Here is a 13,340-nt window from a genome sequence, read left to right as displayed (position 1 = left end):
GTCTTGCTTTTGCTCAATCAAAAGCAAGACTCTAGAACGCGTATGTCCCGCCCCCTTCCCACCAGGTCCTGCTATACAGTAGCAGCTGTTATCAATGAACATGGATTATTGCAGTGACATGAAGTGAGACAAAGGGCAGGTGAGGCAGTGGACAGCAGTGGTGGACAGTGATGAAGTAAATATAATTCGTTACTGTACTTAAGTAGCTTTTTCACATATCTGTACTTTTCACAAGTATTTCCGGTTTTTTTTCATCCGTCTCCATACCCCCCTGTCCTCTACATCTGCCTCTTTCACACCAACTACCTGCATGTCTTCCCTCACCACATCCATAAACCTCCTCCTTGGTCTTCCTCTTTTCCTCCTTCCTGGTGGCTCCATCCTCAGCATTCTACCAATATAACTCATGTCCCTCCTCTGCACATGTCCAAACCATCTCAATCTCGCCTCCCTCACCTTGTCACCAAAACATCCTACATGGGCTGTCCCTCTAATAAACTCATTTCTAATCTTGTCCATCATCGTCACTCCCAATGAAAATCTTACCAACTTCAGCTCTGTTACCTCTAGCTCCGCCTTCTGTCTTTTACTCAATGCCACTGTCTCTAGTCCATACAACATCGCAGGTCTCACCACAGTGATATAAACTTTCCCTTTCACTCTTGCAAAAACCCTTCTATCACAAATCACTCCTGTCACTCTTCTCCACCCACTCGACCCTGCCTGCACTTTTTTCATTACTTCCCTAACACACTCTCCATTACTTTGCACTTTACACTGACCCCAGGTACCTGAACTCCTCCACCTTCTCCACCTCTTCTCCCTGCAACCGCACCGCACCACTCGACTGCCCTTCCTCTAATTCACACACATGTACTCTGTCTTACTCCTACTGACTTTCATTCCCCTTCTCTCCAGCGCATATCTCCACCTCTCCAGGCTCTTCTCAACCTGCTCTCTACTCTCACCACAAATCACAATATCATCTGCAAACATCATAGTCCAGGGAGACTCCTCTCTGACCTCGTCCGTCAACCTGTCCATCACCACTGCAAACAGGAAAGGGCTCAGGGCCGATCCTTGATGCAGTCCGACCTTCACCTTGAACCAGTCTGTCGTTCCTACTGCACACTTCACTGCTGTCACACTGTCCTCATACATGTCCTGCACCACCCTCACATACTTCTCTGACACACCTGACTTCCTCATACAATACCACAACTCCTATCTTGGCACTCTGTCGTACGCTTTCTCTAAATCCACAAACACACAATGCAATTCCTTCTGGCCTTCTCTATACTTCTCCATCAACATTCTCAAAGCAAATAACGCATCTGTGGTGCTCTTCCTCGGCATGAAACAATACTGCTGCTCACAGATGGTCACCTCTTCTCTCAGCCTAACTTCCACTACTCTTTCCCATAACGTCATGGTGTGACTGATCAACTTTATTCCCCTGTAGTTACTGCAGGTCTGCACATCTCCCTTATTCTTAAAGATCAGCTTGGGACTGGCACTAAGGCTTGTGCAACCCTAATGGCTGGGGTTGGTTTCCTGACTGGGAATCGAACCCGGGCAGCAAGGGTGAGAGTGCCAAATCCTAACCACTAGACCACCAGGGACCCTACAGCACCCGTGGCCTTATTTGCATAATTTTTTTTAAATAGTTGAAAAGGAGGTTTTGGGCTCATGATAATTAATTAGATATCAGTGTTTAACTCATTAATTTATTTATAATAATAAAGTGGTATAATAATAAATCAACTTAGTTGATTTAGCAACAGTCTTGTGATAAAAATTATAATAGGAACATTATAGTCATTATAAATAATAGTTATTGGATACTTAAGTACATTTCAAGGCAAATACTTTTGTACTTTTGCTCAAGTGAACGTTTAGAGGGAGCACTTTTACTGGAGTATTTACTTACTGTATCTCTTTTACTCAAGTACATGCTTTGTGTACTTTGTCCACCACTGCTGGACAATCACATTTACACTTATATGAAACCCTCAAACAGAATAAAAGTTAAAATTCTCAGTACTAGTTTAATTAGATGGTGTTATTTTATCTATTTAATATTACCTGCTGTACACACAGCCTATTTGGCTCACGTTTTATTTCCAAGTTTTCAGTGTGTTATTGGTGTATGTTTTTGGTCTATGAATACGATCTAAGCCCTATTTTATTTATTGCTAGGTGAAAAGGTGTGAACCAAGCAAGAACCTGTTACATATAAGTTCTCATTATTGCTGCAGGTGTAACAGCTGCCTTTGATGGTACTTTTTTATTGATAGCAACAAGCCTAAATCTTTGACACAGAAATGAGTTACCTAGATTATAGAAGGGGATGAAAAGCAAATAACAAACAGTCTACAAACAGTATATTGGCGATAATTTATGAGAATTGTGTAATCCGAGGTGAGGCAGAGCTCTCTGTACTTCAGTGTGCCTTGCCTAGATTTACAGCCAAACTTTTTAATTTGCCGATTTTGACAATAAAAGATTTATAGAGAAATAAATCAGATTTATAGAGAAATAACATTTCAAACAACTTTGTTTTAAAAAAATAGATGTAATTTCACATTTCATTACATTTATTTTTTATTGGAATATAACAGCTGAGACATTGTATCAACTGCCTCTCCTGACTGCTCATCTCTGGTTTGTTGGTGGGTTTTCGGCTGTGCATCTTGATTTACCCTTATGTTTATGCACTGAAATGATCTCCCACTCAGATGCGTCAGATGTCTCTTTTAATGACTCTTTGTCCCAATGCTGACACTCAACTTTGCCTTTGCCACAGATATGAACAACAAAGGACACTAGGATTACAGATGTCCTGCCTCAGCAAAAAAAAAATATATATATAGTCTACTTTTCACTCTTTTTTATATTTAATTAACTAACAATCACAGTTGTTGCACAGTACTGTATATTCAGAGTATACAGTAGGTTTACTGGTTGGCGCTATCTTGTGTTATGCGTATTGTCCACACTGTCTTGTGTTGTCTATCTGTCTGTACTGTCTGTCTGTACTTTTTTTTTTAAGAACAAATGAAATACATGTGTAAGTGATTAATTTAGAAGAGCGCCCTCTGTTGGACATACAGGTGTGTAACTTGTTAATCGGTTACAAAGCTACTGTGAATCTGGCAACCCTAATTTTAGTTTTCCTTACTCAGACCAAGTCCCACGTCGCAGTGTGTGTGTGTGTGTGTGTGTGTGTGTGTGTGTGTGTGTGTGTGTCGGAAAAAGCCATCACATGCAGAATCCTAGACTAAATCTGAAAATGGACAAAATAAACGAGCAAAATCAAATCAAATAAAAAATAAATTGGGCAAAAATAAAAAATAAGTTTTATATATTAATATATAATTTTTGTATTTATTTTTGGAGTTACTTAGTTATATTTTACATATTTTTATTTTAGGGACCCCAGGTACCTAAACTCCTCCACCTTCTTCACCTCTTCTCCCTGCAACCGCACCACTCCACTGCCCTTCCTCTCATTCACACACATGTACTCTCTCTTACTCCTACTGACTTTCATTCCCCTTCTCTCCAGAGCGTACCTCCACCCCTCCAGGCTCTTCTCAACCTGCTCCCTACTCTCACCACAAATCACAATATTATCCGCAAACATCATAGTCCATGGAGACTCCTCTCTGACCTCGTCCGTCAACCTGTCCTTCACCACTGCAAACAGGAAACGGCTCAGAGCCGATCTTTGATGCAGTCCCACCTCCACCTTGAACCAGTCTGTCCTTCCTACTGCACACTTTACTGCTGTCACACTGTCCTTATACATGTTCTGCACCACCCTCACATACTTCTCTGCCACACATTACTTCCTTATACAATACCACAACTCCTTTCTCTGCACCCTGTCTTACGCTTTCTCTGAATCCACAAACACACAATGCAACTCTTTCTGACCTTCTCTATACTTCTCCATAAACATTCCCAAAGCAAATAATGCATCTGTGGTGCTCTTCCTCTGCATAAAACCATACTGTTGCTCACAGATGGTCACCTCTTCTCTCAGCCTGGCTTCCACTAGTTATTTCCCATGTAGTTACTGCAAGTCTGCATATTTCCATTTTTCTTAAAGATCAGGCATCACCTTCCAAAATTTCATTGAACAACCTGGTTAAAAACTTCAGTGCCATCTCTCCTAAACATCTTCACGCTTCTACTGGTACGTCATCTAGTCCAACCGACTTTCCACTCTTCCTCCTTACTGATCCTATCCACTTCCTGCTTCACCATCTCCAACCCATCCAACCTTTTCTCTCTTTTATTTACCTCATTAATCAGCTGCTCAAAATACTCCCTCCACCTTCTCAAAACAATCTTCTCACTAGTCAACACATTTCCATCTCCATCCTTTATTGCTCTAACTTGCACATTCTTCCCAGCTCAGTCCCTCTGCGTCGCCAATCGGTACAAGTCGGTACTTTTCTCCTTCTTTATTGTCCAACATCTCATACAGCTCCTCATATGCCTTTTTTTCTTGGTTTTCGCCACATCCCTCTTCACCTGCTGCCGCATCTCCTTGTAAATAATGCTAATCCTCAAATGCAATAAAAATGATTATATTTAATGCTTGCAGCATTTTCAAATGCAGATGCCACACATTACAGCTGTTGCTTGATCAATCAGAGGAAATCAGAGCCATAACTTGGAGCAAAAGGATTCAAGACCAAATTAGGTCCAAATTTGACCCGATGGTGGTGTTAGAGTGGTGCAGGACTTGGCTCAGATTTGGTCAAAATGTTTCTTACATCCTTCCCAATCAGTGTGCCAAAAAAAAATATTTTCTCATATATTTTTAATAAACCAATTTAATGACAAAAATTGCACTGATAATTTATTTACCTTTATTTTCATTTCACTCAGCAAAAAATATTGAATGAATTATGCAAGTTATTTACACTTAACAATGCTGTTTTCAGAATGTAATCAGTTTAACGATTACCCCCCAACTAACAGCCTAACAAAAGAAACTTACAAGAATAGAATGCAAATTTCATTACAGTTTCATGAAAATTTGAGATTTATTACATTGATAAAGCAGGGGAAAGCGTACGTAACAAACTATTTTAATACTGATACAACACGAGAAACCTGAAAATCACAACGTTCTACAGATAATTCCATATTATTTCATTATTAAGTTCATTAACAGGAAAACGGTCTGTGATTACATCTAAATACTAATCAGTTCTGTTTGGTAGGAAGTGGTCAAACTGATTCTGTGATTTATTCAACCAGTTTATGCTCGAATTCAGAGAGAAAACAGCCAAAGCAGCTCAAAGAAAAATATTTCTACTTTATTACAGTATTTTAATCATTTTAATGTAGATTTATCTGTTTAGTTTAGAAGACAAGGATCTTCAGTATACTTTCAATATAGTAGTAAATAAAATCAGATACAATTCAATAGAAAATATCACAATAGTAGTAGTTATAATGATAATAATGTGCAGGATTTCTAGATTTTCCTCAGGATTGTTTTCTAAGCCCCTCCACCCACACAGCTAGTTTAGTCACATATACTACAGCAGAATGATTTGGTCATTTATAAGCTCAATACTTAATCAAGAGAGATAAAAATTCAATGCAAGTGAATTTTTTTTTTGCAAATCATTTTGACAGAATTGGCAAAAATCTCTAAAGTAAAGCAAAGAATAGTTTTTTTTTTTTTTTTTTTTTAAACAGTTTTCTGTTAAGGATTTCTTGAATAGATTTATGATAAAAGTGCACTGATTTTAAAATCTTCTGATTCGATTTTTACAAGAAATTCACATAAAATACACACACGTCTCCCTGCGTACAAGAATTTACATCTTTTAGTTAAGAAGAAAAAAAAGAAAGGAAAACAAGATAAAGTGAACACTACAGCAAAATAGATATGTGAAGTTCTGAGGAAACGTGCGCACGTCATCCAAGGTGCACCAGACTCATGACAGTGGTGTAGCCGTGCTGCAGTCCGTTAGCATCTGTCTGACTTAGCGTGTAGTTCTCTTTAACAATGCGGTCGCAGCCGATCTCACCGTTTCCGAAGAATCCGAACAGTGGAACTCCAGGGAAGAGTTTGTGGAAGGTATCAGCCTCCACGTTGTGCTGGCCGTTGTAGTGGTTGTGTCCACGCGCCACACAGGCAAACATGAAGCCCACTGTGTTGGACTCGGGAATGTTGGCGGCTTTTAAGCGACGGATAGTGACTTCGGCTGCTGCAGGCATGCTCACATCCTGATCCAGAAGGACCGAGGCGCCCTGAATTTTGGGACCGCTCAGAGTGAGACCAACTACACCAAAGGAACCTGGTGAACAGCTGGAAACAACACACACACACACACTTACATCTTGAACACTTTGAACTAAAAACTCTAGTTTTAGACCTCAGATTAAACCTATAGACTTAATCACTATTCAGAAGTGGTGTGAGAGTTCTGACTTAAAAGTTATAAGCATATAATCCAATCGTGAAGATTTTTCCTTAAACAAGATCAAATCATATTCACAAAAACATTTCATTTCTGTTAGACTATCAAAAAATACAGTTAAATGCATTATTTCAACAGATATTATTTCAGAGCATCTTATTGTACAAATAGCATTCAATTACTTCTATGTTTATTTTTATGTCTATTACTACTTTCAGCTGCTCCCATTAGGGGTCGCCACAGCGGATCATCGGTCTCCATACCCCACTGTCCTCAACATCTGCCTCTTTCAAACCAACTACCTGCATGTCTTCCCTCACCACATCCATAAACCTCCTCCTTGGTCTTCCTCTTTTCCTCCTTCCTGCTGGCTTCATGCTCAGTATTCTCCTACCGATATACCCCAAGTTCTCAAACTTTCAACATTCAAAGTTTAACTATTAAACATAAAATAATATATATATATTTAATATATATTTATTTCTGTTTATTTCCCTCCTCTGCACATGTCCAAACCATCTCAATCTTGCCTTTCCTCACCTTGTCTCCAAAATGTCCTACATGCCCTGTCTTTCTAATAAACTTGTTTCTAATCTTGTCCATCGTCGTCACTCCCAATGAAAATCTCAACATCTTCAGCTCTGCTACCTCCAGCTCCACCTCCTGTCTTTAAACCACCTCTCTCTCACCTCTCACCTGTCTCAAAACCATACAACTTTGCAGGTTTCACCACATTCTTAAAAAACTTCCCTTTCACTCTTGCAGATACCCTACTATCACAAATGACTCCTGTCACTCTTCTCCACCCACTCCACCCTGCCTGCACTCTTTTCTTCACTTCTCTAACACACTCTCCATTACTTTGCACTGTTGACCCCAGGTACCTGAACTCCTCCACCTTCTTCACCTCTTCTCCCTGCAACTGCACCACCCCACTGCCCTTCCTCTCATTCACACACATGTACTCTGTCTTACTCCTACTGACTTTCATTCCCCTTCTCTCCAGAGCGTACCTCCACCCCTCCAGAGCGTACCTCCACCCCTCCTACAACCCTAACCCTAACCCTAACCTGCTCCCTACTCTCACCACAAATAACAATATCATCTGCAGACATCATAGTCAATGGAGACTCCTGTCTGACCTCGTCCGTCAGCTTGTCCATCAACACTGCAAACAAGAAAGTGTTTAGAGCCGATCCTTGATGCAGTCCAACCTCCACCTTGAACCAGTCTGTCGTTCCTACTGCTCACTTCACTGATGTCACAATGTCATCATACATGTCCTGCACCACCCTCACATACTTCTCTGACACATCTGACTTCCTCATACAATACCACAACTCCTCTCTCTGCACCCTGTCGTACGCTTTCTCTGAATCCACAAACACACAATGCAACTCCTTCTGACCTTCTCTATACTTCTCCATCAACATTCTCAATGCAAATAATGCATCTGTGGTGCTTTTGAAAGCAGTACCACCCGGAGTTTTGTCATATGTCATAAATGTTAAGGTGGGGGCCTGGATGTTGTTGAAAATTCTTGTTTTAGATGCTGCTACAAAGAATAAACTGGCAAACTCGGTAAGTAACTAAAGCTATATCCATGTAACCCGACTCTTAATACCAGTACACACCAGTTTCCCTCTTAACTTTTGGAAAAAATAAATACCACCCATTTATTTAAACTTGCAAGATAAAAGCTTCTTAATAATTCATTCAAAAATTTTTTTAAATATTCAGTGGCTTATGTGAGTTATTTACTCTTAACAATGCTGTTCTCAGGAAGTAATAAAGCATTTAAACAACGATTACACTTGTGTATAACGCACCAGTCTCTCTTCTGAGGGAACACTCTTTCTACATGACCCCCGGCAATGAGGACATTATTCCTCCCCAGTGGTTCCAGCAGCTGGTTAAGGAAGCGAGCGGCTCCGGTTTTGTAGGCATCGTAGCCGAACAGCAGCACCACCTTCAGATCGGGATTCCCAGCCAAACCTTTATAAACCACACAAAACGCAACGCTCCGACATTTCTAGTCATCGCCAAACTGAATTTACACTTTAAGATATTCAAATCGTTCATATTTATAAAGCGTCCAGGAAATGAAATTTACCCGCTTTCTCTAAAGCGCTGTCGCTGAGGCTTTTTTTGCAGAAGTGGAATGGTCGAATGTGAACTCCCTCCATCGCAGGAAACAGAAGACTGAAACCAGCTTCACCTTCCATGAACTCCTGAGGGATGAGACAGGCTGTCGGGCTGGGGCTCACTGCGAAAAAGAGATACAACGATAGAATACTGATATTTCCATATTTCAACTTGTCACAGATGTCACTTTTTAAATACTTGACGTTTTCATTGTAAAACTCATTTTAAAATGTAAAACAAATTAAGATTTTTTTTTAAACATTTATAAAAGTGTATTTTATAAACAGCGCTAGTGTTGGTGTAAACCTGCATATCATGTTACATAGTGATCAACTAGAGAAAAAAATGTAAGTTTTCCAAATGCATTATTTATTTTTTATTTTTTTATACATATTCAAAAAACAGTCAGGCAAACACAGAAAAGGATGATGTTTCTTTAGGTATAGAAGCCGGGAACATTTAAATACTCATACAGGATGCATTTCAAATGAACTCACACACAATTCCCGGCGTGATGACGCATAAAATTTCGCAGTTTCCGGGCAGCAAACGTCTTAGCCGGTCCATCACGTCCACCTCGTCCTCCGACTGACACCGCTTGGCTACAACACGAGTGCATGAGGGATTACATTTGGGATATGCCCTCAGGATTGAAAATGAAAACATTCATTAGAAAGTAACAGTGATGCCATCTCACCTTTTTTATGTCTGAAAGAGCTGTGATGACCGGTAAAGTTCTCATTGTCCATCATTATCAGCACCGTCTGGGGCAGCAGGAAGACATTCTACAGATAAAGAGAGGACAACATTGACACCTTGTTTTTTTTCCCCTCTCAATTCTTTTTCTATATTGCTGATTTGGCATTTTTGCTAACCCAAAAAAACAGAGAAAGAAAGAGAGAGAAAGAGAGAGAGAATGCAAAGAAAAAGAATGAACTCTCAAACCTCCAGTCCTTCCTCCATGGTTCTGAGGAGAATGTGCTCTTCATAACGGGACGACCCAGAAGCTGAAATCCATGACATTTTCTGACGGGTTCTCAGGACTCGCCGTGCGCAGTTTCTCCACAGACGACACACTCTAACAAAGAGATAAAAGAAAAGAAACACTGATGATTGAATTAAAGCTCTTGTGTGTAAGACACCCCTAGACCTAAAAAAAAACCCTAAATCTACACAATAATAATAATATAACCGTAAGACTGAGAGGAGATAAACCTGTTCAAGGAGATGAGCTGTGTAAAGATTTTACTTGGAGAAGAGAAAGGAAATGTAATTTAATTCAATTCAATTCGATTTCATTCGTATGGCGCTTTTAACAATGGATAAGTCCCTAATAAGAAACCAGTGATGTTTCGAGAAAAAAAAAACCCTGAGATGGAATGAGGAAGAAACATTGAAAGAAACCAGACTCATTACAGTTTCATTGTTGAGGTTATTAACTGTTCAGTGAAGAACGTTTGAATGCAAAAATGTTCACAGCAACTGCGACCTTAAGAAGTTAATTTGCTGTTTACTTCTCCACAGCGCACAACCAGAAAGACAGGTTTTTACACTTTCAGCACTGAAAACTAAAATAAATCGTATCAAATAATTCATGGTTCAGACAGAATTTTAATAAATATAATTAATAATCATCATCATCATCATCATCATCATAAATATTATTTAAAAAAACACTACTTTCTACTTAATATATTTAAACAAACTAGCAAAACGAATTATTTGAACAATAAAAACAATTCTTATAATACATTATTATTATTATTGTTGTGGTCCAATAACCATTTATTTCTATGTCTATATGTATATTTATGGACACTTATGAACAAATCAACATAAACTCGCAAAGCTCTCTGGAAATATTTGCTATTCTCAAATGATAACAATTAACCATATTTAATACAATAAAAAATATATATAAATTAAATCAACCAGTAAAACATTCTGGCACAAACAAATACTCTTAAGCTACACAAACTGACAGACATCTTTTTTAATAATGTATTTACTGAGGGGGCCCGGGTTTGGGATTACCCCTCAGGAAGATTTATTTTTTTTTTCCCCCAGACGCGTTTCTCTCATATTCAGCATAGCGATCGGGATGTTTGGATTTCAGGTGATAAATTAAACCCGACGTGGAGAAAGTTTTTCCAGAAGAAATTTCGGCATTACATGTTTTGCAAATCGCTATCCGTGGGTCTTTTTTAGATATACTGAAATACGTCCACACCGCAGATATGTTGTTTTAGAAAAGCACGTGCCGGCAGCGGTTTCTGTTTGCGTCATCACAACAAACTGTTTCGGCCGCGTTTTTTCGGTGATCAAAGTCTTTCGGCCGAAAACCGAAAATGCACTTTTGGGCCATTTTCGGCCGAAAATTTTCGGTGGCCGAATATTCGGTGCATCCCTATCTTTTATATATATATATATATATATATATATATATATATATATATATATATATATATATATATATATATATACACATTATATATATATATATATATATATATATATATATATATATATATATATATATATATATATATATATATATATATATATATATATATAATATAGTGCATTTTCGGTTTTCGGCCGAAAGACTTTGATCACCGAAAAAGCGCGGCCGAAACAGTTTGTTGTGATGACGCAAACAGAAACCGCTGCCTGCACGTGCTTGTCTAAAACAACATATCTGCGGTGTGGACGTATTTCAGTATATCTAAAAAAAAGACCCACGGATAGCGATTTGCAAAACATGTAATGCCGAAATTTCTTCTGGAAAAACTTTCTCCACGTCGGGTTTAATTTATCACCTGAAATCCAAACATCCCGATCGCTATGCTGAATATGAGAGAAACGCGCCACAGAAAAGCAAAACCCCTCCGAGCATGCGCACTCCGTCTGTAGCGGACGTTTTTGAAAAGGCAGGAAGTTTCCCAGTGATATTGTTGTATTGTTGTATCTTTAAGCAGTTGCACTTGTTCTGAATGCACTTTGTTTTTATGAAAGAACATATTTAATTGTACAACCTTTTAGCAGGCCAGAGGGCCTGTACATTATTATTTAATGTACACATGAGTGCATTTAAATTAAACATTTAAGTTTGAATTTTATTTTATCCTGTGCATTGTTACAATGTGCTATAAATAAATATTTTCATAATTTGTAATTTATTTATTCTTTGAAACTTTATTATTGATTTATGCAATTGAAATGCCTTGATTTTAGTAAGGTTAGTACACAGTCATAGCCATAAATGCAATGGTAATAATAATTGGCATAATTTCTTTCGGTGTTTCGGTTTTCGGCCTTGCTTTCCTCTTTTTCGGTTTTGGCCCAGAATTTTCATTTTGGTGCATCCCTAATATAAGAACAAAAATTTTATCCTACCATGTGCAGAATTAAGTATACAAAATGTCAAAGAATCGGAACATGTATAAAATAATCTATGCAAGAAATAATTTATTGTATGCATCTTAATGTACAGTTTATATAACCTATTATTATGAAAACAATTAACATGATATCATTTAAATTACATTGCCATTATAATTATTGTTATTATTATAATTAGTATTGCAATAACTACTGCATGTTCCACTAAGAGAAAAAAACCCAATACCCAATAATAAATATTATAAGCCAAAGCAATTCAAATCTGTTTAATTTACTGATTATAAAGAAAAACCACTTGCCTAAAACAATATTTTTATTGTTATTTAAATTGTATTATTATAAAAAATAATTCAATAAACTACATTTATTTTCAAAACTGCATTGTTGTTATTATTATACATCATATTATTATTAAAGTTCAGCAGAGTTCACATTTCTTCAGTTTAATAAAATCGATTTTCATTTAGATTTTATCAGCATTTCTTTTTGCTCATGTGTAGGTCAGTACTGCAGAGATAAAGGTATAAACACTGCGGTGTGATGTGTTTAATGTTAACTGAGAGATGATGGGAGATGTGATGAGATAGTGAGATGATGGTGAATTAATGGTGAGATGATGGGAGATAATGGTGATGAGATAGGGAGAGGATGTTGAAATGATAGTGAGATAATGGTGAGATGATAGTGATGAGAAAGGGAGATGATGGTGATGAGATAGGAAGATGTTAAAACTGATAGTGAGATGATGGTGAAATGATAGTGAGATGATCGTGAGACGATCGTGCGAATATGGGAGATGATTTAGATGATAATAAGATGACGGTGAGATCATGGTGAAAGAGAGGATAAGTGATGTGTATGATTTCGCTTTGTCTAAATGAGCTTTATGGATATTTGTTCGCGGAAACACGGCTAGCTCTCATGCTAACTCTGCTCCGATGTAGCTGACTAGCGCGCGCCGAACGGAAACACGGTCACTACCTCGCGCTCCGGAACACTGATTTAGTCGGAACAAAAGTCAGGATCTTCTCCACCACTTCCGCCACATTCCCGAGCACAAACCCGGCTTTGCTTTCCACAGCACCGCTGCATGAAGCTCCATCAATATCCATCTTCTCTCCTTTTTTTTTTTTTGTTTCGCTTTTATCTTCCTTTAAGTACCGTCCAAAATAGAAGAAAACACTTCCGGTTCCGGTATAATTCAAAATAAGAGTTCCAGTATTTTCTTTTTTGATCGCTAAATTATGCAGGTGATTGCAGGTTATTCCCCGTCTCTATTAGTAATCAATAATATAATTTTATCCCTGCTCAAGTGGATCAGATGTACATAAAAGCCTATTT

General features: G+C 38.2%; 1 protein-coding gene across 1 annotated transcript; it reads right to left on the bottom strand.

Moving 5' to 3' along the window:
- Positions 1-5,035: 5,035 nt before the first annotated feature.
- Positions 5,036-13,238, bottom strand: fbxo22 (F-box protein 22). The gene is made up of 7 exons (XM_083558595.1): positions 12,981-13,238; positions 9,543-9,675; positions 9,295-9,382; positions 9,095-9,199; positions 8,566-8,718; positions 8,282-8,447; positions 5,036-6,340 (listed from the first exon to the last, which is right to left on the bottom strand). The coding sequence occupies exons 1-7, from the start codon at positions 13,109-13,111 to the stop codon at positions 5,947-5,949; spliced, it is 1,170 nt and encodes a 389-aa protein (XP_083414721.1). The 5' UTR covers positions 13,112-13,238; the 3' UTR covers positions 5,036-5,946.
- Positions 13,239-13,340: the final 102 nt, after the last annotated feature.

The sequence above is a fragment of the Silurus aristotelis genome (assembly GCF_946808225.1).
Source record: "Silurus aristotelis genome assembly, chromosome: 13".
Taxonomy (NCBI): Eukaryota; Metazoa; Chordata; class Actinopteri; order Siluriformes; family Siluridae; genus Silurus; species Silurus aristotelis.
The sequence above is the reverse complement of the archived record's forward strand: the minus strand, read 5'-3'. Positions and strand labels throughout refer to the sequence as shown.